Genomic DNA, 25,870 nt, shown 5'->3' with positions numbered 1-25,870 from the left:
TGAAACTGATTTTAGACTTCTGGCCTTCAGAACCATAAAAGAATAAATTTGTGTTGTTTTAAACCACCATGTTTGTGGAAATTGGTTATAGCAGTGATGGGAAACCTATACAAGTACAACGTGAATTAGAAAGAGCTATTTTGGGCGCCTGGGTGGCTCAGTTGGTTAAGCGTCTGCCTTCAGCTCAGGTCATGATCCCAGCGTCCTGGGATCGAGTCCCACATCAGGCTCCCTGCTCAGCAGAGAGCTTGCTTCTCCCTCTCCCTCTCCCTGCCTCTCTGCCTACTTGTGCTCTCTCTCTCTCTATCTCTGTCAAATAAATATAAAATCTTTAAAAAAAAAAAAAAAGAGCTATTTTATCAGGTGCTTTGAAAGGGACGATGTGAGGAGGGGATGGAAGAGATGTACTGGTGGCTTGGAGAGGACTTGAGGAGGAGAAAAGGAGGGAGGAGCTGCTTTGAGAGCTGCCTGCAGGCATATGAGAGGCACTGAGAATGAGGAAAAGTGGTTTTGTTAATGAAGCTTTGCTGTGCTTTGAGAATGAAACCCGTTCCCATTTTGGTATATTCTTAAAAGACTGAGAAGAGCTATGTTTTCAGTTAAAATTATTTCTGGTAGAGTGTCACCTCTTTCAATGTAACTCTGAGTTGGTCCAGAGGTATCTTGATTTTATTTTAGGGGTCTTAGGGGAACTTGTCTGATGTTTTGGATATAAGATGGGGCATTCTGTTGTATTTCGAATTCAAGTCCTCTTCCTAGCCTAGCTCAAGAGAACATTTCATCAGGACTTCCAAATTATTGGAATACTGATAGAAGAGTGCCATGTCCATTAGACAAGCTGCAGTCCTTTTGAACTATGACCATTGAGCCAGAAGAAAAGAGTAGAGAGAGATCAGACAAAGAAGAAGTCACATGTAGAATTCAGTATTTTTGTCAAACAACCATGCTTAGATGTCATTATACTCTTCATTAACATAAAGACTAAAAACTCTCCCTGTGAAACCAGGGAAATTTTTTTTTTTTTTTTTGAGAGAGAGGCAGTGGGAGAGGGAATCTTAAGATCTTAAACAGGCTCCGCGTTCAGTGTGGAGCCTGATGCAGGACTCAATCTCATGACCCTGAGCCCAGGGCTCTTTGGAGAAATGGCTGATGCCTGCACTGGGATGGGAAAGCACTAGCTGACCCGGGAGTATCTTGTTCTGCCAGAAAGCAAGGAAGTGCTGGGGATGAGGCAGAAGGAAGCCCGAGGCAGTGTGGACAGGGCTCCTGCCGGCCAGGAACGGGACAAGGCAAGCATCGGGATAAGATAATGACAGTCACAAATGTTTTGCCGTTGAATAAAACAGGAAACCATACAGATAAAATTGAACAAATGAATACGCTGAAAATTTGATAAGGAACAGAAGATTTAGAAGATTTCAAAGTACCTCCCCGTAAACTACTTATAACCTATAAAGAGGAAAAGAGTATTTGACGGTGGAGAAGCTTGACAGACACCATCTTAGTCGAGTGATCGAAATGAGCATTATCAGTAATGTAACAGATCAAGATTGTGAGGCACCTGACAGGATGCTGTTAAAAAAAAAAAAACACAGCATCACTCTTGTGCTATTTTTGCCAAAGATCGATACCTGATTTTAATTATCAAGAAACCTCAGACTGACCCAAATCAAGGGGTATTTTACAAAATGACTGCTTGCAATATTCAAAAGTCAAGGCCACGCAGGTCTAGATGGAGGAACTGCCCAGACTGAAAGACATCACAAAGACATGACAATTAAGTACAAGGGGAGATTCTGAACATAATCTTTTGCTATAAAAGACATTAGAAGGACACTGGACAAACTTGAATACAGCCTGAGAATGAGATGGCAGCAATATATCAGTGTTAATTTTCTGATGTTGGGGGACGCCTGGGTGGCTCAGTCGTTTAAGTGTCTGCCTTCGGCTCAGGTCATGATCTCAGGGTCCTGGGATCGTGCCCCTCATCGGGCTCCCTGCTCAGTGGGGAGCCTGCTTCTCCCTCTCCCTCTGTTTGTTCTTTCTCTGTCAAATAAATAAAATCTTAAAAAAAAAATTTTTCTGATGTTGGTGGTTGTATCGTGGTTATGGAGAAAAGAGTGTTCTTGTCTATGGGAAATACACACTGTTCAGGGGTGAATAGGGCATTAGGCCAGAAACTCACCGAGGACAAGAAGAGTCCTTCTGCGGTACTTCCAACTTTTTTATAAGTCTGTGGTTCTTTCCATATTTAAAAAGGAACAAGAAAAAAATGAAGAGCGACTGTTCTGAGCAGCGTAATACCTTCAAGACAGCCAAGTTTGCAAGTGCTAGCTACAACTAATGTAACCATTTCCTTCCCCCCAAGAAAACACTGTGAGGTATTTCCAGTTGCTGAATATCAAACATTTATTCCTTAGTTTCCTACTACCGCTAACGTCTATTTCATGAGTAGCTCCTCTTAAAACAAGTCTTTATTTCACAGAAATTGTATCTTTTAATAATCCACTTTGAAATGTCCAGTGCTGAGGATGAGGATGCTTCAGAGCACAGTTTGGACAACCAGGCCAGGTGGACCCCACATGAAGGCTCTACCCCCGCTCTAACCGCCCCCCAGCAAGCTGCAAACCACCCAGAGGACACCTCTGCGGAGCCAACCAGACTGTCCGAGTCAGCTAGAAACAGGACACCGTACTTGATTCAAATTACAAATGCAGTACTGTACTGCACACATCCACATTACACACGCTTACAACAACCTAAGTGTGCGTAATGACACATCTGGTCTCGCTTTTAAAGAACACTATAAGCAGGCACCTACAAATTTTAAAACTACTAAACAACCCCATTTTACCTAAAGTTAAAAATGTTGTTGCACGTACATTGGCTGCTTCAGAAGCATTGGGCATGCGAACAGAAAGCGGAGAAGATATTCCAGCTAAGACTAATGACATATTATATGTATTTAGGAATCTTTCCAACCAAATTGTATTCAAAGAAAGCCTATCTTGAAGGGCCAGGGCCAGTTTCCAGGCTGAATGTTTCCTAGGAGAGGGAATCATGTTGATGTTCCCTGATACATCTGTGCTTCTTCCCAGAGCCCGGAAGTACAAATGCAGGCGGACTCACCATGGTCCCCAGGGTGACTTCTGCCTCTGGGGGTGAGAGCAGATGGTTGTCCTGGGCTCAGGGGAGTCTCTCAACCCTTGGAATTCCACCCAGGTCTGGATGGCTGTTCCAGGCTGATGGGACCATTTCAACCTGTCAAGCCCAGAGGTCAGTGTGGCTATAGCTTGGAAGTGACCTCCAGGAACTACAGCTTTCTGCTGAATAGATCATTGTCTCTTTCTCCAGGACAATGCTTGACAGGGAAAGATGGTTTGGGGTTTTTTTTTTGTTTGCAATTTTAATATGATCTACAGAAACAGCCTGGCTTGTAATTAATAGCACCATGAAAACATAGATAATGGTAGAAAACAGAATCATACAATAAAGTCCCTTCTGATTCTGGGCAATTTTTTTTTTACCACTAATGTGGTCAAAACAAGTCAACAAAGTAAATCATTTTAACTGAATTTGGGAAAATAAGATGTCTTTCTGGAGCAAAAATATTCTTATAGGGAGAATATAGGCAAATGATATAACATATATTTAGTTGCAGCTAAATGAATATGTATTTTATTGAGAAGTAGAGGGGAAAATGTAGATCTAGCTCCCTGCTCAGAACGTCTGTCATCAAGTGGTCATGTAGAGATATTTTAAAAAGGAAAATTGAAGGCAGATGAAGGCATCTAAACTCTTGGAGTGGGGGACTGGTGTTCAGAAGTTTGAAAAGAATACTGTGTACTGATGTATTATAATAGTACAGTTATATGTCGACACCTCAGAAATAGCTACAATTCTGAAGCCTCTCCGTCCAGTATCTCATTAAAAAGGAATGCTCATTCCTACAGGAAGAAGAGGTAGTCTGTTAGTGAAATGCGGACAGATACTGGCCCTTGGCTGCCCATTTGCTTTGCAGATTCAGTACCCTTGGCATCTCTTAAAAATATCTGTAGATGTGTTTGTTTTACTGGCTGGTGCATTGCTAGAAGCAGATATGAAGATCTGGAATTCCATCCCAGTGAGGTCTATTTGTTGAGCGAGCACGAGCTGGGCTTTCTATAAAACTAGTTGCAAGAGGGTGTTTTGATAACCCCACAGTACTGAAGCAGCCTGTTAAAATCCCTTCTGACTGATAGAGTCGCTGGTCCAGATTGAACAAAACACCAGCAGAAGATGTATGTACTCAAATCAAGCCTGACTCTCTGCGGTCCAGGGAACGTGGGAATCTTGCGCTTCATGGCGGGGGGACGCCGGCCAGTGTGGTTCATGCCTGCGTGCCGCAGAGTTCCAGATTATGGGGTACACCTGTAACAACACGCAGCACAACATTTTTAAAAGCACTCTATTCCAGTTCCCTTCGACAAGTTTGTCCCTTTCATCTGCCTCTTGTGCACACGCACATGCCATCAAAACTCTTCTTTATGCTTCAAGACTCAGCACCAGTTCCACATTTTCCGTGAAGTTTTTCCCAGCCCACTCCTGACTCCTGTAACAGACGTTAGCTGAATGCTACACTTCACGTAACTGAGTACTTTTGCCACTATCACATGATTCCACCCTCTCTACAAACACATCAGCTTTCCCAGTGGCATTACAGACTGAAGACAAGGACTCTCTTGAGTCTCCCCTCCCTCTACCCAACACGAATTACTCAGCACAGTATTATGCATATAATTATCATACAATAAATATTTGACAGAGGTGCTGAGGCATGCTCTGCTTGAAACTGTGTCTGTGTGGTTTCAGAATACAGAGGAGAGACCCTACCTACCCTCAAGAAGCTCACACTCTGGCCATGTTCAGTTATTACACGTGGTAGGTGGGGTGTGAAAATGTCCACCTCTGATTCCAGCCACAGCTGGGGCAGACACTTCTGCACATGCTGTCCATTCTAGCACAATAGCCCCACCGTGCATTTCTCTGCTTTCCACCTCTGGGCTTTCTCTGAAGACTTGTGAGACACTCTTCCAAGCATAGAGCATTGTTCCAGGTGCATGAGGGAAAGCTCGTGAGCCCTGCTGGCAACCCCAAGCCAGTGGGGATGGGAGCCAGTGGATAGATAACCACACTTGCCACCCTTCAGAAGAACGATTCTGGGAGACCTCTGAACATTTCTCAGAAGTTCTGTGGCCTCCAGCTGAGATCTCAGTAATGCAACCTTCATTTGCTTTTCTTCCTTGCCTGTCTCACTCTCCCTGCTCCCTCACCCCTTTTTCCTGGCGCCACCTTCCAAATAAACTACTTATACCCAAGTGTCTGTCTCAGGGTCTGCTTTCAGGGATCCGAACTAAAACAGACACATTATTATAAGCACAGAGATGAAAAGTTGTTGTTGTTGTTTTCAATAGTAAAGCCATGAAACACACGTTCTTTGCTAGTGACAAAGCTATGGTAGGAAACCTCTAGGGAGCAAAAGGAATCACTGAACGCCCTGGGCATCAATTTCTCTCACCAAAAAAATGAGGAGTTAGCCTGAGGAGCATTAACTCCTTTCCCATGCTTTAAGTCCATGATTACAGATGCTGTTTGCATCCCATTTATACAAGTCCTTCACCACTGAATGGTGGCAAAAATTCAGGGGCTTCTGTCTTATTACATTCTTCATCTCAAAGGCATGAGCCTTACAAATTTTCCACAAGGAATGCTTCAAACTTTCTAGATGCTCCTCAGCTTAACAACCCTTGAATTGACAATATTCACTCTGAATGGAAAAAGTCAAAGTCACACCTAACTGGCCTTGTGCAGTCAGTCATCCAGACTCTCTGACCTTGCACCTTCTTTTCATCAGAATAATACTAGCTTCCCCGACTCCTCTTTCCACTGGGGAGCACCGGCCCAGATCTCTCTTCCAAATCTGTGTCCAAAACCCTCCTCCACATGTTTGTGTATCTCCCATGCCTCGCTCAGTAATTTGCACTTCACTGATAGCCAATAAATGTTCATCAGGTGACTTAAAGAACTTCTTACCAAGGAAGACTTAGAATCATCCCAGTTTTTGAAACAGTGATTGGAAAACTGCCTAGATACAATAGTGGCTTATGAATCTTTTGCTTGTTTATTTTTAATAGTGGCTTACAGACTTATTGTTTGTTTTCAATGTACTGCACAGAGTATAAACTTAAAGTGAAAGTTCAGAATTTCATGGAAAAATCTAAAATTGGGCCTTAGAGACATTTGCCCTTCCTCTAAAATAAACCATGAAAATTCCAGGCTTAAGGTGAAAAACACTCTGCTCTGCCCAAAGCCCCAGATGGAGCAGTACCTGTGAATCCAGGTTTTTTGGCTGTGTTCACTGCTGCCATGAACATGTACTCGCTGTTAGGGTCATGCACGCTGGATCGATATTTCTGGAAGAAAAGTCAGAAATATGGTTTGTCATCTGCTCTTCCTTATCTCCATCCCTGGTCTTTTTTTTTTTTTTTTTCTTTTTTTTTACTGTTTTCTCTTCTTGGTTGAAGTGGTATGTGACAAAAGTGTTAGGATACGGCTCAGGCTCCTGACTTGCAGCTAAGTAGGAGAACAATATGAAAAGGGCTTTAAATAAAGAGGCTTCTGCCGAATTTCCTTCCTCATTTTTGTTTTTATTGTTCCTTCCTCTGTAGATCTCAATCATGGGCCCTATCTCACTGTCTTCCTTCTTTCTCTTTCTTACCAAATTCCATCCTGGCACAGATATACCCACGGTCTGGCCAATGATCACACTGTGGATATACTTGGGTATTAGCATACTTGTGTAATATGCAGAATGGTGTGAGTTCTTTCATTGAGAATCTGTATTGTGAACAACTGAAAAGAAAATCCCCCAGCACAGAAAGATTGTTTTGTCATTGTCAAGTTATCTCCCTAGCTTTTTTGTGGTGTTCTTTATTTTTTAAATTTTTTAAATTTTTAAAATTTTTTAAATTTTAAAGTTTTTAATTTTAATTTCAGTTAGTTTACATACAGTGTTATATTAGTGTTCTTTAAAAACAGAGCCCTAGCAACTTACCATAGGAAGAAGCTGGCCATTTCCTTCTCAGCTGCTGCTGGCAGCTTATAAGACTTTCTCACTGATTGTTTAATCGACAAGTTGAGGGAAACATAAAACGGATTGTTTCCTCTTTGCCCTGACTCTGGAAACTTAAAATCAAATGTGCAGCCCGCATGCAATAATTCTTAGAAAGCAGAAGCGTCTATTTTTATGTTTCAATCTTCGTCCTGCCTTTTTGTGTTTTCTTGGCCCCGATTCCCTTATCTTTTTTGAATAATAACAATAACAGCTCTCTCTGTAAGCCATCAAATCCTTTTTTAGACTGAAGCAGCTGTAAAATAAATAAGCTTCTCTGCCAAGTTAGTAGTTTAATTAGTAGGCATATCTTGTGGAAAAGAAATCGTCTGTCTGTTAATCAAATTACCCTGGCTAGAGCGATATGTGTTTTGGTGAGTAAATAACTACTGATATTCTTCAGTAAAGCAAGTGCAAGAAAAAATAGACATCGCTCACCTTTTTTGTAAGCCAACAAAGAAATACGCATCCAAAAATATAGACTCCAACAAAAGCTGCACATCCTATGGGTAGCCAGAACTTCAGCTGGCAGCAAGTCTGTGATTCTGGGTTGGAAAAGAAACATGTTAAGGGAAAACTGAGAGAATCAAATCTCCTCTTTCAGTGCTGAATCACAGGTTCTCTTACCAAATTTAAAAAAGTGATTTAATCAAATGGAGCTTGGCTTCATTACAATCATGGAATCCAATAAATTGTAAATAACGTCATCTCTGTACTACAGCAAGAACTTAAAAGCTAAAACCTAAAAGACTCTCTGCACACATAATGTTTACAAATGGGGTTAATAGAAGGGACTTTTTTTTTGTCCATATTTTGGTAGAAAAGTAAGTAGGGATAGTAATGGTATAAAACTATTATTTTCTTTTTTTTTTTTTTTTTTTTTAAGATTTTATTTATTTATTTGACAGAGAGAGAGACAGCGAGAGCAGGAACACAAGCAGGGGGAGTGGGAGAGGGAGAAGCAGGCTTCCTGCCGAGCAGGGAGCCCGATGTGGGACTCGATCCCAGGACCCTGGGATCACGACCTGAGCCGAAGGCAGACGCTTAACGACTGAGCCACCCAGGCGCCCTAAAACTATTATTTTCAATCATCTCCTTTCATTCCACAAACCAAAACCTTAAACTTTATGTGAATAGAGGCAATGGCCGTTAGGCCATGGATTTGGGTAATTAGTCTTAATTTTTATCCTGATCTCTAATGACATATGCGTTTTAAAGACAACATGATCTATTTCTAACATAGCAGTCTGCATGATCAAATTGCATATTACTGATTAATATTAATTATTATTATTAATAAATGATCCCTTGCATATTTTCATAATCAATGATCGTCATCAATTGCACCAAAGCGAACTCTACAAAAGATACTTATTTGCTTGTTTTCATGAGTGAGAAAAGTCATTAAAATACAAACGTACTCGAGTCTGAAAGATGAAAACAATGTCTTACCATAAACATTCAGATATTCTCTGCTAATATTCTTTTTTTGAAAAGGAGGAGGATCAAAGATTGACAGTTCACAGGCGTAGTAGCTAGCGTGAGAACTGTCCAAGTTGTTCAGAAAAAAGGAGACACCGTCATTGGATAACTGAGACTGACAGAATTTTGGTTTCTTAATGGACACTGTGTTTCCACTTTCCTTTGTCTTAGTGAGATCACAGAGTACTTCCGTCCCTTTCCGCAACTCCATTTTAAATTGCCAGACAGTATCACTGAATTTGCATAAAATTTGTACACCTCCATTGTGAAACGTAAACATCTCAGACTTGGCAGAATCATTGATTTCTCCTGGATAAAAAGGAAGAAAACAAAGCGAAAGTGACATTTTATGAAGATGTTACTCCAGTAATTATATTTAAACACACAAGTAATCTCTTCTTTTCATACAGTCACCTCTATTGCACCAAAATGAAAGAATTTCACAACCAAAAGAACATGATAGGGCGCCTGGGTGGCTCCCTAGTTAAGCGTATGCCTTTGGCTCAGGTCATGATCCCAGGGTCCTGGGATCGAGCCCTGCATCGGGCTCCCTGCTCAGCGGGAAGCCTGTTTCTCCCTCTCCCACTCCCCCTGCTTGTGTTCCCTCTCTGGCTGTGTCTCTCTCTGTCAAATAAATAAAATCTTTAACAACAACAACAAAAAAAGAACATGACAAAAAATAAAACTGTGCCCTTAAAAAAAAAGCCTACACAGAAATTTGCTTGTTATATATGAATATATAATTTGTAATAAATAATATATTTACATAGTATAATCAGAGATGTTGCCTGCCCTTTCATATTGGAGACAGATGGTAAACAAATAAATATATTGTAAACCATCCTAATTAATGCTAACAAAGGAGTACTGTTCAAATAAAGGTGGTGGGGTTCTATTTTTGTTTACAGAATCAAATAATGCCCTTTTGATTTTAAAATTGAAATTGAAGGAGAATTAGCACTTAGTCAAACAAAGGAAAATTTCGGATGAGATTTGGGAAATAATGTAGTTTAGGAAAAAAAATTAAAAAGTGAAAAATAGCTTAAACTAAAAATGACTGATTATATATAAATATATATTTACATTATACCCTCCTGCCAGAGAGTAAAACAGCAGATGAATCATTTTCAAATGATAGAAATATGTCTTTTCTGAACCTGATCCATTGAGAATTGAATCAAGGTCTGATGACAATAGTAAGGCCCCAGATTTTTGTATACTTTTTCTTCTTCTTTTTTTTCAATAAATTTTAAGCTTACAGCAAGCCAAAGGTGTTTTTGAAAACTACATAGGGGTCACATGAAAAAAGAATGGAAAAGGTTTTAGCTAGTTGCATATTCTGAGCTACTGGATTATAAATTCAAACTGCTCTCTGCTTTCCTTTTTTCCTTTTCTTTAATATAAAAGTTTCTCACTGAAATTGTTTGGGAAAATTATTAGCATGACAGTTTTTTGCTTATGTTTTGAAATCTCCCTTTATTCCTAAAAAGAGTATATAACAAGTATAATGAATGTTTAAGGAAAAAAAAGTTGCCCAGCCCTACAGTGAAATAGAAATGCTATTTGCATATATTTGCTCTTTACCTTCCAGACATATGCTTTATATAGCAAACACATTACTTTGTGTTCTGCTCTTGTCATTTAATGGTATATCATAAATGTTCCATTTTTTACATAGTCATCACAAGTATCCTTTTTAATGATTATATATTAGGACATAATATTAACATATAATTTGTTAAAGCCTTCCACTAAGGTTGAATATTATGGTTATTTTTAGCATTTTGCTTTTATGACGTGTGGCCACAATGTTTAAACATGATTATAACACTGTGTGTTACCATATCGCTTTCTGAAAGAACTCCCATCTGTGAGAGGACTAGCATTAGGCAGGTGGATTCATTTGCCACAACTCTGCTTGCACTAGTTGCCTTGATTTTATTTAAGATTTAGCACAGTTATTCTCCTTAATATCTGTAGGCTTTAATTTATGGCTCTCAGATTACAAGGGAAATAGAGTTTCCACTTGGGGTTTGATTGTGAAAATATGTACAAGTGTTCTAGTTTTTCAGTTATGGCAGTCCAGATCCAAACAAATTCCCACACCAAACAACCAAAAATGCTGAACAAAAGGGTCTAAAAGTATTATTAAAAGGCTTAATGAGGTTTCACAAAGAGGAGAAATTGGTAGGTTAAATTTGAAGAACCAGAACCCAGAGAGATGAGCAGAGCTCAGAAGTGGCTTTTACTCTGAGAGCATTCGCTGTTCTGCCAGGTTCAAGCTTTTGTTTATATGTCTCAACTCCCAGAGTCTGCAAAGCAAGAAACCTGGAAGAGCCTCCCTCAATAAGTTGGGATCTCAAAGGGTTTCCTTCTTGCACTACAGTTAAGCCAGAAGAAACCAGCCTCCTGCAGATTATAGCTCACTTTCAAATCACTTCAATGGTCCAGAAAACCTAAATCCTCGAATTTTGTTTAAGGTAATTTTGGATTATTATTACCCTTAGGCTTTTGATAGTAAAAATGCAACTATTCCAGGAAGAAAAGATTTACATCCTAGGCCTCAAATCCTATCTGCAAATAATATTTAAAAACAATGACATGCAAGGAAACAAAACAATAGAAACAACAGACTACAGAAACAACCCCCCCAAATTATATATTTGAATTATCAGACCCCCAAAATAAACAATTGAGCTTACTGCATTTAAGGCAATAAAAGACAAACTTGTAATAATATCTGCAAAGCACAGGAAACTAAAAACAACTAATTTGAAAAAGAATCAACTAGAACTGGTAAAAAACCATAGTAACTATGATTAAAAATTCGATGGATAGGTTCAAAGCATATTATAATTTTTTTTTTTTTTTAAGATTTTATTTATTTATTTGACAGAGAGAGAGACAGAGAGAGAGAGAACACAAGCAGGGAGAGTGGAGAGGGAGAAGCAGGCTTTCTGCAGAGCAGGGAGCCCGATGCGGGGCTCGATCCCAGGATCCCGGGATCATGACCTGAGCCGAAGGCAGACGCTTAACGACTGAGCCACCCAGGCGCCCCTCAAAGCATATTAGAGCTAAAGAGAGAATTGGTGAACTAGAAAATTAGGTTGGAAAAATTATTTGAAATGCAGTCCTCATCCAGATTTAAGAATCCTAACAAATAACAAGCAAATTTTTTAAATATGCACGTCTAGACATATCATAATGAAAGTCCTAAGAGCCGCCATAGAAAAGAGACTGATGACCTTCAAAGAAGGAACTATTAGACCATCAGGTGATGTCTCAGCATTAACAATAGAAAGTAAAAAAGAAAAATAGTAAAGGTATATGTAACGAGAAACTTCAGTAAGTGAAGCATGCATGTTATTTCTTGCATAATGACTAAAAGAATAGAAACAATATATAACCTAAATGGACAACACAAAAATGCAACCTAATGATTTGGGATAAAGGGAAGGAAGTGTTGGAATCAGGAAGGAAAACACAGGGGTGGAAAGGCTTCTAGGTGCTGACAATGTTTTATTTCTTGAGCTGTGGTGATTATGGGAGTAAGGTAGTATGCTTTATAATGATTCATTAAATTGTATATTTATGTTCACTTTTCTGTGTAGATGTTTTGTTCTGGAATACAAAATTATACAGAAGGAAAATAACACTTGTTTCATTTTAAAAATAGAGGAAACAACATAGGCAAAAGGCAAAAAGGAAAGAATTGATAGCATGAGCATAGGTGTAGTCTACATTATATTCAAAGGAAAGGTGTTTTTGCTTGGGGACTTATTTACCTGAAAGTAAATTATGTTGCATGACTGTCGTTCTGATGTTTATGTCTCTACAGCCTGCTGCCAATGATAAAATCAGTGGGCTCGTTCTCAGTTTCTTTAGAAATGTTCAGAGCACATTTCCCAAGGACTTTAGAATGACAGCAAGTAAACCACAAAGAGATCTTGGAGCAAAAGTGACTGTGGCCACCATGTAAACACATAGAGATGCCCTGTCTTATGTTTCTGAAGATGTTTTGTTAGCAGCTTCCCTTCTCCGCCCCATTCCCACACTATGACCCGTAACCCAACACAAGATGAAATATAACAGTCAGCAGTGCAGAGTAGTGGAAGTACAATGTGGTGATTCCCAAGAAAACGTGAGGAAAATTCTGGTCTTGCCATTAGCAAGTCTGTGACTTTGGTACCCTTCTGGACTTCAGCCTCTTCCTCTGGGAAATAAAGAAGTGAGACCAAAACATAAAATTCTTTCCAACACTTACTCTCTAGGGATCCAGGATCAAAATATATCCAGAGGAGACTGCAAACAACCAAGAGAGCTATTACTTTGTTGTTGTTTCCATAATTCTCTCAGTCCCAGCATCTTACTGGGGGATTCCAGGGAGTCAGGAGAAATGAAAATGAATGAGACATTCACATTCCCTGTAAAAGTATTTAGGTAGGGCTAAGAAGACTACCTAAGTCTTTCTTGAGTGATAGCGCCAAGGATGTGTGCCATTGACATGAGAGGAGTAACTGGGGATTCCAAGTTCATTTCTGCTGGACGCTGTGACTTGTTCCTTTTTTCATATTTAATCTAAAAACTTCCCCAGGTGAGGGGCACGTGGGTGGCTCAGATGGTAAAGCGTCTGCCTTCGACTCAGGTCATGATCTCCAGGTCCTGGGATCGAGCCCCATGTTGGGCTCCCGGCTCAGCGGGGAGTCTGCTTCTTCCTTCCCTCTGCCTCTCCCCCGTTCATGCTCTCTCTCTGTATCTCTCTGTCTCAAATGAGTAAATAAAATCTTTAAAAAAAATTTTTTTAAATAAAATAATAAAAACTTCCCAGGTGAGCTTTTTATTATGAAATGTAGTGATAAGACACCTGACTTATGTCCCTACATACCCAATGCTTAAGCTTTTCATCTGGAAAACCATTTGACAACTCTAAGTCTGCAATTTGAATGTTTTCAATTAAAGGAGCCAGGTATGATATTGAATCAATTACTTCATAATTACCTTGGTACCTGTAGAACAGATATTCTCAAATACCTAATTACAAATGCTCCTTAGCCTTTGATGACATGTGAAAAAAATAGTATCAAAGGGGATCATTTCTATACCCATGGCTAAAGCATTTAGTGGATCAGCAGACAATGTAAGGAAAACGTGAATATATTAGTTTCTTATAACTGCAGAAACAGAATCTTTTCTCCACCCTCCCTGGATATTCTCATCTCCAAATCTAACATTCAACAGGGAGTGCTGGTATCCCTAGCACCAATTTTTATAGCCAGTGTTTGTTTTGATTGAGTATCAGATATGTTTGGTCTGTTCTTCTGCCATACTGGAAGTTAAAAATTGTGAGTATTCCCCTCACCAATTTCTTTCTCCTTGTTCTTTTTTCCTTTCTCTCAGCTTAAATTTTTTTTTTTCACATACCACCTCTTAATATAAAATCATCCTCCCTGGGACGCCTGAGTGGCTCAGTGGGTTAAGCGTCTGCCTTTCTGCTCGAGTCATGATTCCAGGGTCCTGAGATCGAGCCCCGCATCGGGCTCCCTGCTCGGCGGGGAGCCTGCTTCTCCCTCTGCCTCTGTCACTCCCCCTGCTTGTGCTCTCTCTCTCTGTCAAATAAATAAAATCTTTTAAAAAAACCATCCTCCAAAATATCCATTCTCACAGTCTTTGATATGTTCCTCACCCTCCCTAACATCCCATCTCCATCTCCAGTGCCCGTAAACGCTCATAGACACTGTCCATGTTTCAGAGCCCCATAAACACCTTCTCCTTCACATTTCCTGTAACACGATTCAACCTCCACCCAGTATCATAAACAATCAGACCTGGTAAACTTAGAAATTATACAGCAAGCCTAATTCTTTTGTTCAGACAACTGAAGACCCAGACAGGTTAGATTATTTGTCTAAGGTCATACAACTTCTTGGGTGCATAAAAGATTCTGGGTTCAATCTAAGGTTGAAGTGCCGCTAGCAACAAGCAAGGGAAGTGTAATGGAAGCAGGCAACCACATGAAGCTAGATACTTCATGATCACTACAGACTGAGTCTCACAGGATCCTATTAAAATCTGTCTACAGGAAGAAGGGCTAATTTCCTGTACCTCTGTTTTATGTCTGGTAGAGTCTATCCACTACTCCTGCACTTAAAGTTCAACTGGGCCAAACCAGCATCATCTCTCTGTAGGACTACAAGAGTCTCCTAATTTTCTGCTCTCACTCCTGCCCATTTACCATTTATTCTCCTCAGGGAAGCCAGAATCATCTTTTAACATTCACAGATAGTGTCATTGCCCTGCTTATAAAACATACATCTCACTTAGAATAAAATCCAAATCCTTAGCCTGGTTTCCATGACCTGCATGACCTACCTACCTCTCTAACACCATTTTATACCAGTCATTCACTACACTGCAGCCATACTTCTCTTCTTTCTATTCCTCAAACATAAGCAACTGGTCCCCTGGGCTTTGAATTTGTTGGTTCTTCACCTGGGATGTTCTCTCAGATCTTCACATGATTGCTTCTTACTTCTTCAGTGACCACTGACCCCTCAATCCAAAGTACACCCCATGTCATTTTCTATCATATTACCTGAGAGAAAGTATTTATCATTGTCTGAAATTATCCGGTTTATTTATTTACTTGTTTATTGTCTGGCTACCCCACTATAACATCAGCTTTAAAATCAGGTACCTGTTGATCTTATTCATCAATCCATCCCAAGTATCTACAATAGCACCTAGTATGTAGTAAGTCATAATAAATACTTATTGGAAGGATGGACAGATGAACAAATGAATATGTAGATCTCAGTGATATTATAAGTCTGGGGAGATGAATAGAATATACGATGTAAAAACCAAAAGGGCACTTAGGAATGATCCAGTTAAGCCTTTCATTTTATATTTACATTTATCACTCTAGACCGGGAGCAGAAAAATGAGTATCTTGCCCAGGATTACACAGCTCCTAACTGGGACATGATCCCATGATTAGCTATGCCATGTTGTCTTTCTTCTGGAAACAAGTACGTGCAGATGTATAATCAAGCAAAATGTATAATCAGTCAATCAATCCCCTGAAATGGAATGTCAGATTCTAATGAAAATTCTCTCTGAGCTTCAAAGAAACAGGTTCTTGATCTGTAAATATACACTAGGTTCATAAAGACTTGTTTAGATGATTGATGATTCTTTTGACTATTTTTTTGTCTATAGAGGAGAGGACAAGTTTAAGCCTGGCTGATTATTTAGATCCTCCAGAGTGCACACTTCTTAAATTTGTTTGGTCATACATTAAAAAATGTATGACCACAATAGGGGCCCCTGGACCAATAATTTTTCCAATATATGCAGATGTTTCAAAACCACAGCATGTGGTTGTGATAAAATACCACGCTATATCTTTTAGCATTTAATACATTATTAAAAACACAATAAAAATATGTTCTCTTGAATCCTGGTGATGGGTCTTAAAATCTGAATATTAAGTATTAGTTTTTGGGGGGGTTTTTTGTTACCATATCTATGTACTTCTTGTTGATACTCCTAGATTATAAGTACTCTAGAGAACAGATTAAAAGAACTATGTCTTTTAATCACATTGACTACAATGTCTAAAGAATACCACCTTCCCAATAGAGGTTCAAACCTGTTAACTTCTGCTAACTATGATTTTTATAACCTTACTCTTGACATCAATAGACTAATGTTTTCAAGAGTAAATTCAGAGTCTTTGTATTAGGTGATTTCTTTAGGTTTTCAAATTGTTTAAGGGACAAGAAAATTCATATCTCCAGGGCAAGGGCAGTATGGGGAGAAAAAAAACAAAACAAAACAAAACAAAACTTGGAAGAAATGATCGTTCACCTGAGAATTGTACTGTGGCTCAGAAGAGTTTATTTCTAAATTGATTCTTTTAATATCTAAACTATTCCATTTCTTCAGTATAAGATGGTCTTGCTAGAACCCATCCTGTCAGGATTCTTTATAAGCAGTTGTATTATCCCCAGTTGAAAATCTTTTGGCAAAAACATGTTAGAAAACCCACACAATTGCAGAGGGTGTGAGACTAATCAGCAATTTGACTTCACTCTCCTTAACTCAGACTTCTAACCACAAACCTCCACAAAGGTCTCAGAGTGATAGAAAGATAAGATCTCCTGAGTTCGCAATTTATTGATAGTGCTTATTAAACATATTTTCTGTAATCAAACAATAAGCTTTAGCTTAGCACGGCACATGAATGTGACATAAGAGATGAAGTTCTAAAAACTGCAATGTTTATTTAGGTTTTGTTACATTTGATCTTTTACTAAGAAATTTTGGCTTTTAAGAAAACCTGCATTTACCCTTGTTTTCACCTTTCATAAAAGCATTGTCATTTCTTATAAGTCTACTGGCTAAAACTTAGATTTTTATACATGCATCTTTTCTATACTTACATTACTATTCAAAGACATCCATACTCTAAAGAAGTGATTGAAGTCAGTAGGGAGGACAGGCAAAATAAGCCCAATCTGATCTAAATTCTTTTTTAGAATTTATTTATTTATTTATTTGAGAGCGTAGAGAGAGAAAGCATGAGAGGGGGAAGGGTCAGAGGGAGAAGCAGACTTCCCACTCAGCAGGGAGTCCGATGCCAGACTTCATCCTGGAACTCTGGGATCATGACACTTCACCAACTGAGCCACCCAGGTGCCCAATCTGATCTAAATTCTTAACATTTGTAGAAAAGAAAGACAAAAAATGTGAAGAAAAGTGGGGAGAAAATCAAAAAGCCAAAAGAGCATAGAAACACACACACACACACACACACACTAAATGTCTGAATTGTTTTTATTCTCCAAGGAACTTTGTAGGGGGGAATAAAACAATCTTTGGTCCTTTAAAGTGTGCATCTTATTATATAATAAGAAAAAATGGAAGATTGATTTTCTTCTAGTAAAAACTTTCTTCGTGAAAATGGAAGAATGCCAAATAGGCTATAAAACTTTGTAGCAATATTCATGAAGTAGTTAATTTGCAAACAAGTTACTTGTTAGTTAATTCATTGTCATTGATTTGAATCTGTCCTAACAGGGAAATCACAGGAGATTAAATGAACCCAAGTCTCTTCCAAAGAAAGGGAGGGAGAAAGAATTTTATTGGCACCCAAGAATATCCACATTATTTCCCATCCCTCAGCTGCTGTGTAAAGCCCTTTGGGCACATAGACAAGGCATTGGCTGGGTGAACTTCTTCCATTTAAGGCTCCAGATCCCATTTCTACTCCAGTAACCCACACCTTCATCTCAGCAACCCCTTCCTTTGGCTCTCACCCCTTATTTCCAATTTCCTTTAATATCTCTGTCTGATTTCTTCTGATGATCAAGAGTAACATTTCCAACCTGAACTCAATATTCACTCCCAAACTCAAACCTCATCATTTAAGGGAGTCACTAGTCTGACCCCTCTCCCTGACTCTCCTGATCCAGTTGTCCACCAAGTCCAGTTGACTCTAGCTCAAAGATATCTCTTGAATTCAGTTGCTTTTCTCTATTCCTATTGCCAATCCAGGACCTTTTTTTGTCTTCCCTCATCTGTGGAAGCTTCTTGACTGACCTTCTCAAGAGGATTCTCTCCCTTTCCAAGTCCATTCTCCATGCTATTCCCAAAATTGTGTTTCTAAAAAGCATGTCACTCCCCAGCTTAGAGTCTCTATTAGATTGTGGCTTATGAGGTAAAAAAAAATCAATTGTCTTTTAGCATGACACAAACTCCTTTCACAATCTGTGGACCATATAGGTTCAAGCCATACTAAACTTTTTGGCTGTTCTTCTCACATCTTTAAACTATTCCCATAAACTAGAATATCCCAGGACTTCTTTATCTTCCTAGAGACCCCCATTCATTCTTTACGAACCATTTTTAATTGGTCCCTGAGACGTCAAAGACTCTTATCTCTATGCTCTCAATAACACTTATTTTACACCAATATATTTATAATGTATATCAGCTTAGATCATAAATATTTTGTCTGTCTTCCTCATTTAAACATGAGCTTCACAAGGATAAGTACTGTAGTATGGTCACCTAAATCATCCCAGGATCTGGAACATATTAGAAGCTCAATGAAATAAATGAATGCATAGAAAAACATGGAGGCTGAGCATGGTTGGCAAATGTCCCACAATGGACTGAGGAGAAAAATGAGAAAAGCAGAGCAAGAGAATCTGTTTACTGGATTTTGGAGAACACTTGTTTCCCAGTCCAAAGGCAAATATTCAAACTGAATGATGCTCAGACAATTTTCTGAAGCCTAATAGGTCTGGAAGTTAAATAAATATTTAAGCTTTCAAAAGCTTCCAAATAATAATATTACAACAACTTGTATGCCTTGAGAGTTTCTCATACATTGAATACTGTGTTAAATGCATTACATGAAACATACAATTTGATGTTCATAACAGCCTTTTATGTCAGATTTTCTATTTTGAGGAAACTGAGGCTTGAATAACTGCCCCAAGGTTATCGAGCCAATATATGGTGCAACCATAATATGCACCTAGATAATCTGAGACCAGAATCCACATTCTTAAGGAGTCTTTTAGTCCAATAATCTAGTCCAACCCCCTAACTTTATAGAAGCTAAAGCACAGAAGCCAAAGAGACTTGCTGAAAAACAAGAAAAAAGAAGAAGCTTTTAACATTAAATTTGACTGGGAAGTTATATTCAGGTATTTCTTTTCCTTCCAGATGTATTATGTGTATTAACGTCCCAAGTACTTAAAGTACTATTTACATTGATGCCACATATATATTCTGTGATTTAAAAAGTTATCATACACCAAAAATATATAAAATAATTTCTTAGATATGAAATTACTTTGTGCTAAACACACTCATTTCTCTAGACATCCTCATTCATCAACCATTACGTGTTGAGTTGCCCTGTGTATTTGAATCTGCAACAAAGTCTACCTCCTTGCTCTGACAAGGTCTAAATTCTTAATGATTATTCTGAAACTTATCTGCCTGTAGACATGTAAAAATATGGATTCACGTATGCAAACTTTCATCATCATTAAATAAGTACAAACACGAACTACCATGAGATTCTTGCTTTAGACCTGGATGGTACAAAATAAACAAAATTTTAATTATGAGTGCACTAGAGGTTTTGTTTGTTTGTTGTTGTTGTTTTTTGGTGCTGAATCCTAGGAAAATATAAATGTTGGCTGCAAAAAGTTTGATTTCTCAAATTTAAAACAGCTACATTTAAATGATCTTCAATTGCTTGTTGAAGGTGCAATGTCTATGTCAACATGGCTCAGACAAACAAAAGATGTTATCAGATCCAGTGGTTGACAGAACCAAAATTCTTGAGTCTGTCACCCTCCCTAAAGACAACTTGATTTTTCTTAGCTTTTCCTCAAGCAAAGTAGAAACAGCCATCAATATGTTATACATGACCCAGAGGAGGTCCATATCCCCAACACTTGACTCTCTTTAAATTTGCAAACCTTGGTCTGTGTTGATCAACCTTACATGCTAAACCAATGGGAAAAAAAATCACGTTTTGACTAACAGTTTTCATTTGTGTTATATATTTTCTATGTACTTAAGTTCCACTTTCCAAAATATGGTTTTGAATTTTCATAAGAAGGTTTCAAATGCCAAAGGTCTTATTTTACTTAGGATGACCAAAAAGTGCCATTTGATAGACTCAATTTATTGGAATAGCACAGAGATGCCTTTTATGGAGTAAATGTGGCCCTTTCCTAGGGTATTGAAGGCAACAGATGATTTTTAAATTTTTTTTAATTTATAAAGTTTAATAAATCCTTTTACATATAAAATTCATATCCTTAAGATAAGAAAGTAGCATAAGTTGTGGGTTTTGCCCAGTTTACAACTGTGAATATAGAGGCCAATTTTTTTAAGTCAAGTCTATGTACTTTACAGTGAGCAAAATTAAGATGAGAATTAGGTCCTCTCTACACACCTACATTCTGTTTCTCCGAAGAAATAGGGATATGCTGCTAGCAATTTAAAAACTATAATATTCCATTTCACCTGAGGGAGTTGCTAATAGCAATGGCAAGTTATGAAAGCCACTATGTTCACTAGTAATGAAAAATCAAGGCACTCAAGATCTTACATGAGAATAATAGGTATTCCTAGAAAGAAGAGAAAAAGACAAAGATATGATCAAACAACTACAACTACAGGGAGAAAAATATCCCTGAAATTTAAAAAACAAAAAGCAAAACAAACAAACAAACAAAAAACCCCTCAAGTCTACAGATTGAAAAGTCTCACCCAGTCCCAAGCAATGCTCATGAAAATCTTCACAGAGCCAGGCATATCCTCGTGGAATTCCTGAATTCCAATATTGAAATAAATAGCTTACAAGATTCTAGAGAATTTTTTTGAGTTGCTTACAAAAGAACAAGAATCAGACTAGCAGACAACGCTTCACCTGCCATCCTAAAAGCCAGCAGACAGTGGAGGGGGATCCACGGACCATTAAGAGAAAAGACTTCAGTCCAGAAATCCTATTCCCAGAAAAGACATTAGTTACCCATCAGAGGAAAAGAAAGACTTCTTTACCCATGCTGGAATTCATAGAATCCAGGGTATCTGAAGAAAATAATGGAAGTCTTCTGATCACCGTATCAGAGCAGAGATCACAAGACAGGAGCAGAAGGCAAGTGATGCTGTCACTGAATCGGTGAAGGAAGCATCAAGAAGGGATTCTTAAAACAGAAGAGAAATACTGTAAGAGGAAACTAGCAATGATCTGCAGTTATTATTTCAACAAGGCCCAAGATTGGGGCGGGGGTGCACTAACAGGACAGCATGAGAGTGGGATGGAAGAACCTTCAGAAGTTCTCAGGTCAATGGGACTGTGGGGTCTGCACATCAGGCAAGGCCACGGTCATTATTTATTTTAAGCCAATAATAAATAAATAGACATTCAAGATTCTCTGAACATAATGACTTACTCAGTTAAGAACTGTAGACAACCTTCCAAATTACAGAGGCAAAGAGGGAAATTAAAAGAACCAGACAAAAAAGAAGATACAACGGCAAAGGAAAATAAATAAAATAAGCATAACAATGAAGAGATAAAATCAAGGACAGGGCACCTGGGTGGCTCAGTTGGTTAAGCGACTGCCTTCGGCTCAGGTCATGATCCTGGAGTCCCAGGATCGAGTCCCGCATCGGGCTACCTGCTCAGCAGGGAGTCTGCTTCTCCCTCTCCCGCTCCCCCCTCTTGTGCTCTTTCTCTCTCTCACTCTCTCTCTCAAATAAATAAATAAAATCTTTAATAAAAAAAAAAAAATCAAGGACAGGCTTATCACACTGAATGGGAATGGCCTGAATTCATCTATGGGGGCAGGGAGGTTACAATTTGGATTTTTAAAAATCCAACAAGAGTACTTGAAGGATTTTATAAGAGGAAAAACAACTATAAATAAAATTTCCATTAACAAGGTGCTAAATAAATTATAATTAAACAATATAATGGAATACGATTAGTTATTAAAAATAAAAGGTAGCTCTCTATGTGTGGTTGTGGAAAAATCTCCAAGATACATAATTAAAACTTTTTTAAAAAAGCAAAATGCAGAAAATAATGTATATGTTGTTAGCTATCCAAAAAGTTTGATTATAATCATATAAGACTATATAGACAGAATATTTCTGGAAAATATGTTTCACAGCAAGAAACAGGTAACAACAATGGTCTTTCAGAGAGAAACGGGAAGTCAAGGGTGCAAGAGAGGCTTACTTTTCACTGTATACTCCTTTGTACTTATTAAATTTTACACCATATACATGTATCTCCTATTCAAAAATAGAAAAATAAATACAAAAAGTTTTTAAATTAAAAAAAAATACTTGAAGGGAGTTGTGGGAGGAACTGAAGGTCAGCTTAGATCAGCAGACTTCTCTCTGAGCTCTGGGGAGGAGCTGATCTGCAGACACCAGAGGGTTGTTTTTCCTCAGGTGACGGAATTCTGGAATCATGGATTGGATGGCTGGGAAACAAAAGCAAGACTCAAAATGAACCTGAGGGTTATTCTCCCAGCTTCCTCCCAGAACACATCATGAGACGTGCACGTTTATTAAGCACCATCTGACTTCCGTCATTCCCACTTATTCGCAGCCTCCACACTGCTTTCTGAGTGGTCTTTCTAATATCAGAATTCATAAGGTCACCCGTATGTTTCTCATTGCCCAGAGGTGTAGAAAGAGGGTCTTCTAAACAGAGGTAGAGGTTCACATTTTTTCCAGATCCTTTTACAAAGAGGAGCTTCCTATTGTTCCAGAATCATTAAAAGAAGATGGCTTTGTTAAATTTTACACTAAGAACAATAGTTAAGAAATCACCAAGATTTCCAGCCTATTAATTCACTAACCAAACGCAACACTGATGAGAATTTCTCCCCTTTAAGATTATGTTATATCTCTTGCTACTTCAAAGCAATGTGGAAGGTGTGAATATTGGAGTCAGATACATTTGTGTTCTAATCTTGGTTCTGCCATGAATTACTATGTAACAAATCACTTAGCCTTTCCTGGTCTGAGATTGTTCAAACATCCACTGAAGGTAAGAATACTTAACCTCTTGGTGGGATGAGAAAACCTACTTCATTGCAAGGATTAAAAATATGCCAAAGGAAAAGACCTGCAAGTGCTTGGTGTAGGCTCTGAAGAATGAATAGGTGCTAGATAAATGTATCGTGAAGGTATTTTGAACATGGAGACAGTTAGCAATTTACGACCTCCATTTAGTCACTCACGCCTCAAACCAAAAAATGGCTTGTCACGTGGCAGTTTTCTGTGTGGTGAGAGTGAACGTTGGTTTTATTCCATTAGAGCCTAAGATGAATATCATTCTAGAAGCATAATTTCTTCATCAGCTTAGTCTAGTAACTCAAAATAATTCTACCTAGGTTGGATCTATCCTTCCATAGAAAAAAACACAATTGTTAATTCAAATCTCAAGCTGATAATAAGCACACTATCATCAACCATAAGTGCCCAAATGGGTTTAACATATTGGGATACCTTTTAGCAGTACAAAGCCCTCAATGACTTGTCCCAATGTTCTTGGAAAAAAATCCAAAATCCTTTACATGGCCCAGATAGTCTGAATGGTATCTGGCCTCTGTTTTTCTGTCCAGCATCATCTTGTACCATTCCAAACCCTTCTCTTTCTGTGCTCAGGCACATCCACCTTCTTCCAGTCCTCTGACCTTACTTCATTTCCTCCTGCCACAGGTCCTTTGCACTTCCTCTTCTCCTGGTGTGGAGTGTTCTTCTCCCCTTCACACCATCCTCCCCATTTATTCCTACTTATCCTTCACATCTTAATTCAAGTGCCATTGCCATAGAAAAGACTTTGATGAACACCACTCCCCAACCCCACCCACATACACACCCAGGCTAAAGAGGCTTCTTTGTTACATTCTGAGTTCTGCCTGTAATTATCATCAATTCATGGGATTATTTGATTAATGTCTCTCTCCCAGCCATTCAGTTAGCTTCCTGAGAGCAGGGACTGCTGTCGTTTTGTTCATCATTGTACACAGTGCAGCTTTCACTATACCTCCTGAATGGTAAGTGCTTGGTGCCACGTGAATGAACAGCTAAGTGAATGAATGAATAAATGAGTATCAATCCCAAAGCTGTTCATTTGTTATTCATGCTGCTAAAAGATTTCACTGGGTTGTAGACAAGGCACAAACAAGCAAGTACCCCCCACCTGACTTTGGAACTTGTAAGTAGACTCTAATTGTTCACTCTTCATTCCTCTTTACTTAAGAGCATTTGAATCACCTTGAACTACCCCAAGATGAAACATTTGACCAATCTGCTTTTGCATTTTAATTCTTTGGAGAGAAAAGTAAAATTTATTTCTTTGTATTGCTGCAAAATTTATGTCTAGATAAGATTATACCTACTAAATTTCTCCTTTCGCTTTTAGTTAATAGAACTTTCCAACTTAATACAATTTCACTTTGCTTTTGCCAGCCTCAAGAACATGGCTCAGAGTGAAAGATAAAAGTAATACAAAAATGTACCAAGTAAGAAGCAGCAGAAACACGTTTTTTAGTTTAGTTGTAGGTCGCATTATTTAAATCGTTTAAATAGTCTGATATATACCATCTAAGAGAGAGAATTGAGGACTTCAGAATGGTGGTTTGCTTTTCCTTCACGTCTCCAGGGGCTAGCATCCGCTACTCCCTGGCTTTTTAGAGGGACCCTGACACTTCGTGTCAAAAAAAAAAAAAGAAACTCAGGAGCAGCCTGGACATTTCTGACAACAGATCACCCAGATAAGATTAAAATCAAAATCCTTTTTTTCAAAGCCCTTCCATTTTATTTTCTCCTTCAAAAAGAATTCCCAGCCCAGATGCCAGAATTATTTTACTTTCATTCAGTTGACACAAGTCATTTTGCCTTTCATCTTTCTCTGAGAACAGTAAGCCACTCTTCTACTTTCTCCCCCAACAGGTAACTCCAAGCAGGTAATTTAAAATTTGAATGGTCTGATGAAACAATTTTTTCTTCATCTTGAAAAACACAGTATCAAAGGAAGCAGGACAAATTCAACGCCATCAGCTGTGACCTGGAGACACACACCCGAGCCAAGTGCTTGGGCTCTTCTGCAATTGTTCCTACTTTCAAAAACAAACAAACAAACAAAACAAAACAAAACACAGAAAACAAACAAACAAAAAGCCCTTCTATTGGGTGCCTGATCTTTCTACCTTTGGTTTTTCTTAACATTCACTTGAATGATAACTTAATAAGAAATAATCACTGGGCCACTTACCTGTTAGGGCTTCAACTTGAAAGCAGAAGAGAAGGAAATACCAGAGGTCTGACTTCATGTTTGCCAGAAACAGATGCAACCCTCTCCAGTGTCCAAAGCTGATAGTGAATTCATGTTCTCAACTGTTTTCTATTTGCTGGAAAGGAAGTGGGTTTTGTGAGGGTTTATGTAGTGTCACACTTACCATCAAGGCAAGGAGGTGTCTCTCAGTTGATGTCAGTGGCTCTATGTGAGGCATTACTGTTGCCTGTTCACGAGGGTTCAGCTTAATCGATTGGATTGCTGATAATTTTGAAAACAGAGGGAAACTTTACCCTCATTCTGGTTCCAATAAAACGAGAGAAAGAGACAAAGCCTATTTTCAGAATCACCCTACTCCCCTGAATCAATAGTTCCTGGGGATA

The 25,870-nt window shown here is 38.6% G+C and overlaps 1 protein-coding gene across 2 annotated transcripts; it reads right to left on the bottom strand.

Moving 5' to 3' along the window:
- Positions 1 to 2,384: 2,384 nt before the first annotated feature.
- ICOS (inducible T cell costimulator) lies at positions 2,385 to 25,615 on the bottom strand. 2 transcript variants are annotated; one of them, XM_036073858.2, is made up of 5 exons: positions 25,467 to 25,615; positions 8,603 to 8,941; positions 7,589 to 7,695; positions 6,368 to 6,452; positions 2,385 to 4,410 (listed from the first exon to the last, which is right to left on the bottom strand). In XM_036073858.2, exons 1-5 carry the CDS (start codon positions 25,522 to 25,524, stop codon positions 4,370 to 4,372), a joined length of 630 nt encoding a protein of 209 aa, XP_035929751.1. In that variant the 5' UTR covers positions 25,525 to 25,615; the 3' UTR covers positions 2,385 to 4,369. The 2 variants fall into 2 exon arrangements, with proteins under 2 accessions (XP_035929751.1, XP_077927350.1); XM_078071224.1 differs by lacking the exon at positions 25,467 to 25,615 and adding an exon at positions 21,227 to 21,307.
- Positions 25,616 to 25,870: the final 255 nt, after the last annotated feature.

Source organism: Halichoerus grypus, chromosome 4, assembly GCF_964656455.1.
Source record: "Halichoerus grypus chromosome 4, mHalGry1.hap1.1, whole genome shotgun sequence".
In the NCBI taxonomy this organism is placed as follows: Eukaryota; Metazoa; Chordata; class Mammalia; order Carnivora; family Phocidae; genus Halichoerus; species Halichoerus grypus.
The sequence above is the reverse complement of the archived record's forward strand: the minus strand, read 5'-3'. Positions and strand labels throughout refer to the sequence as shown.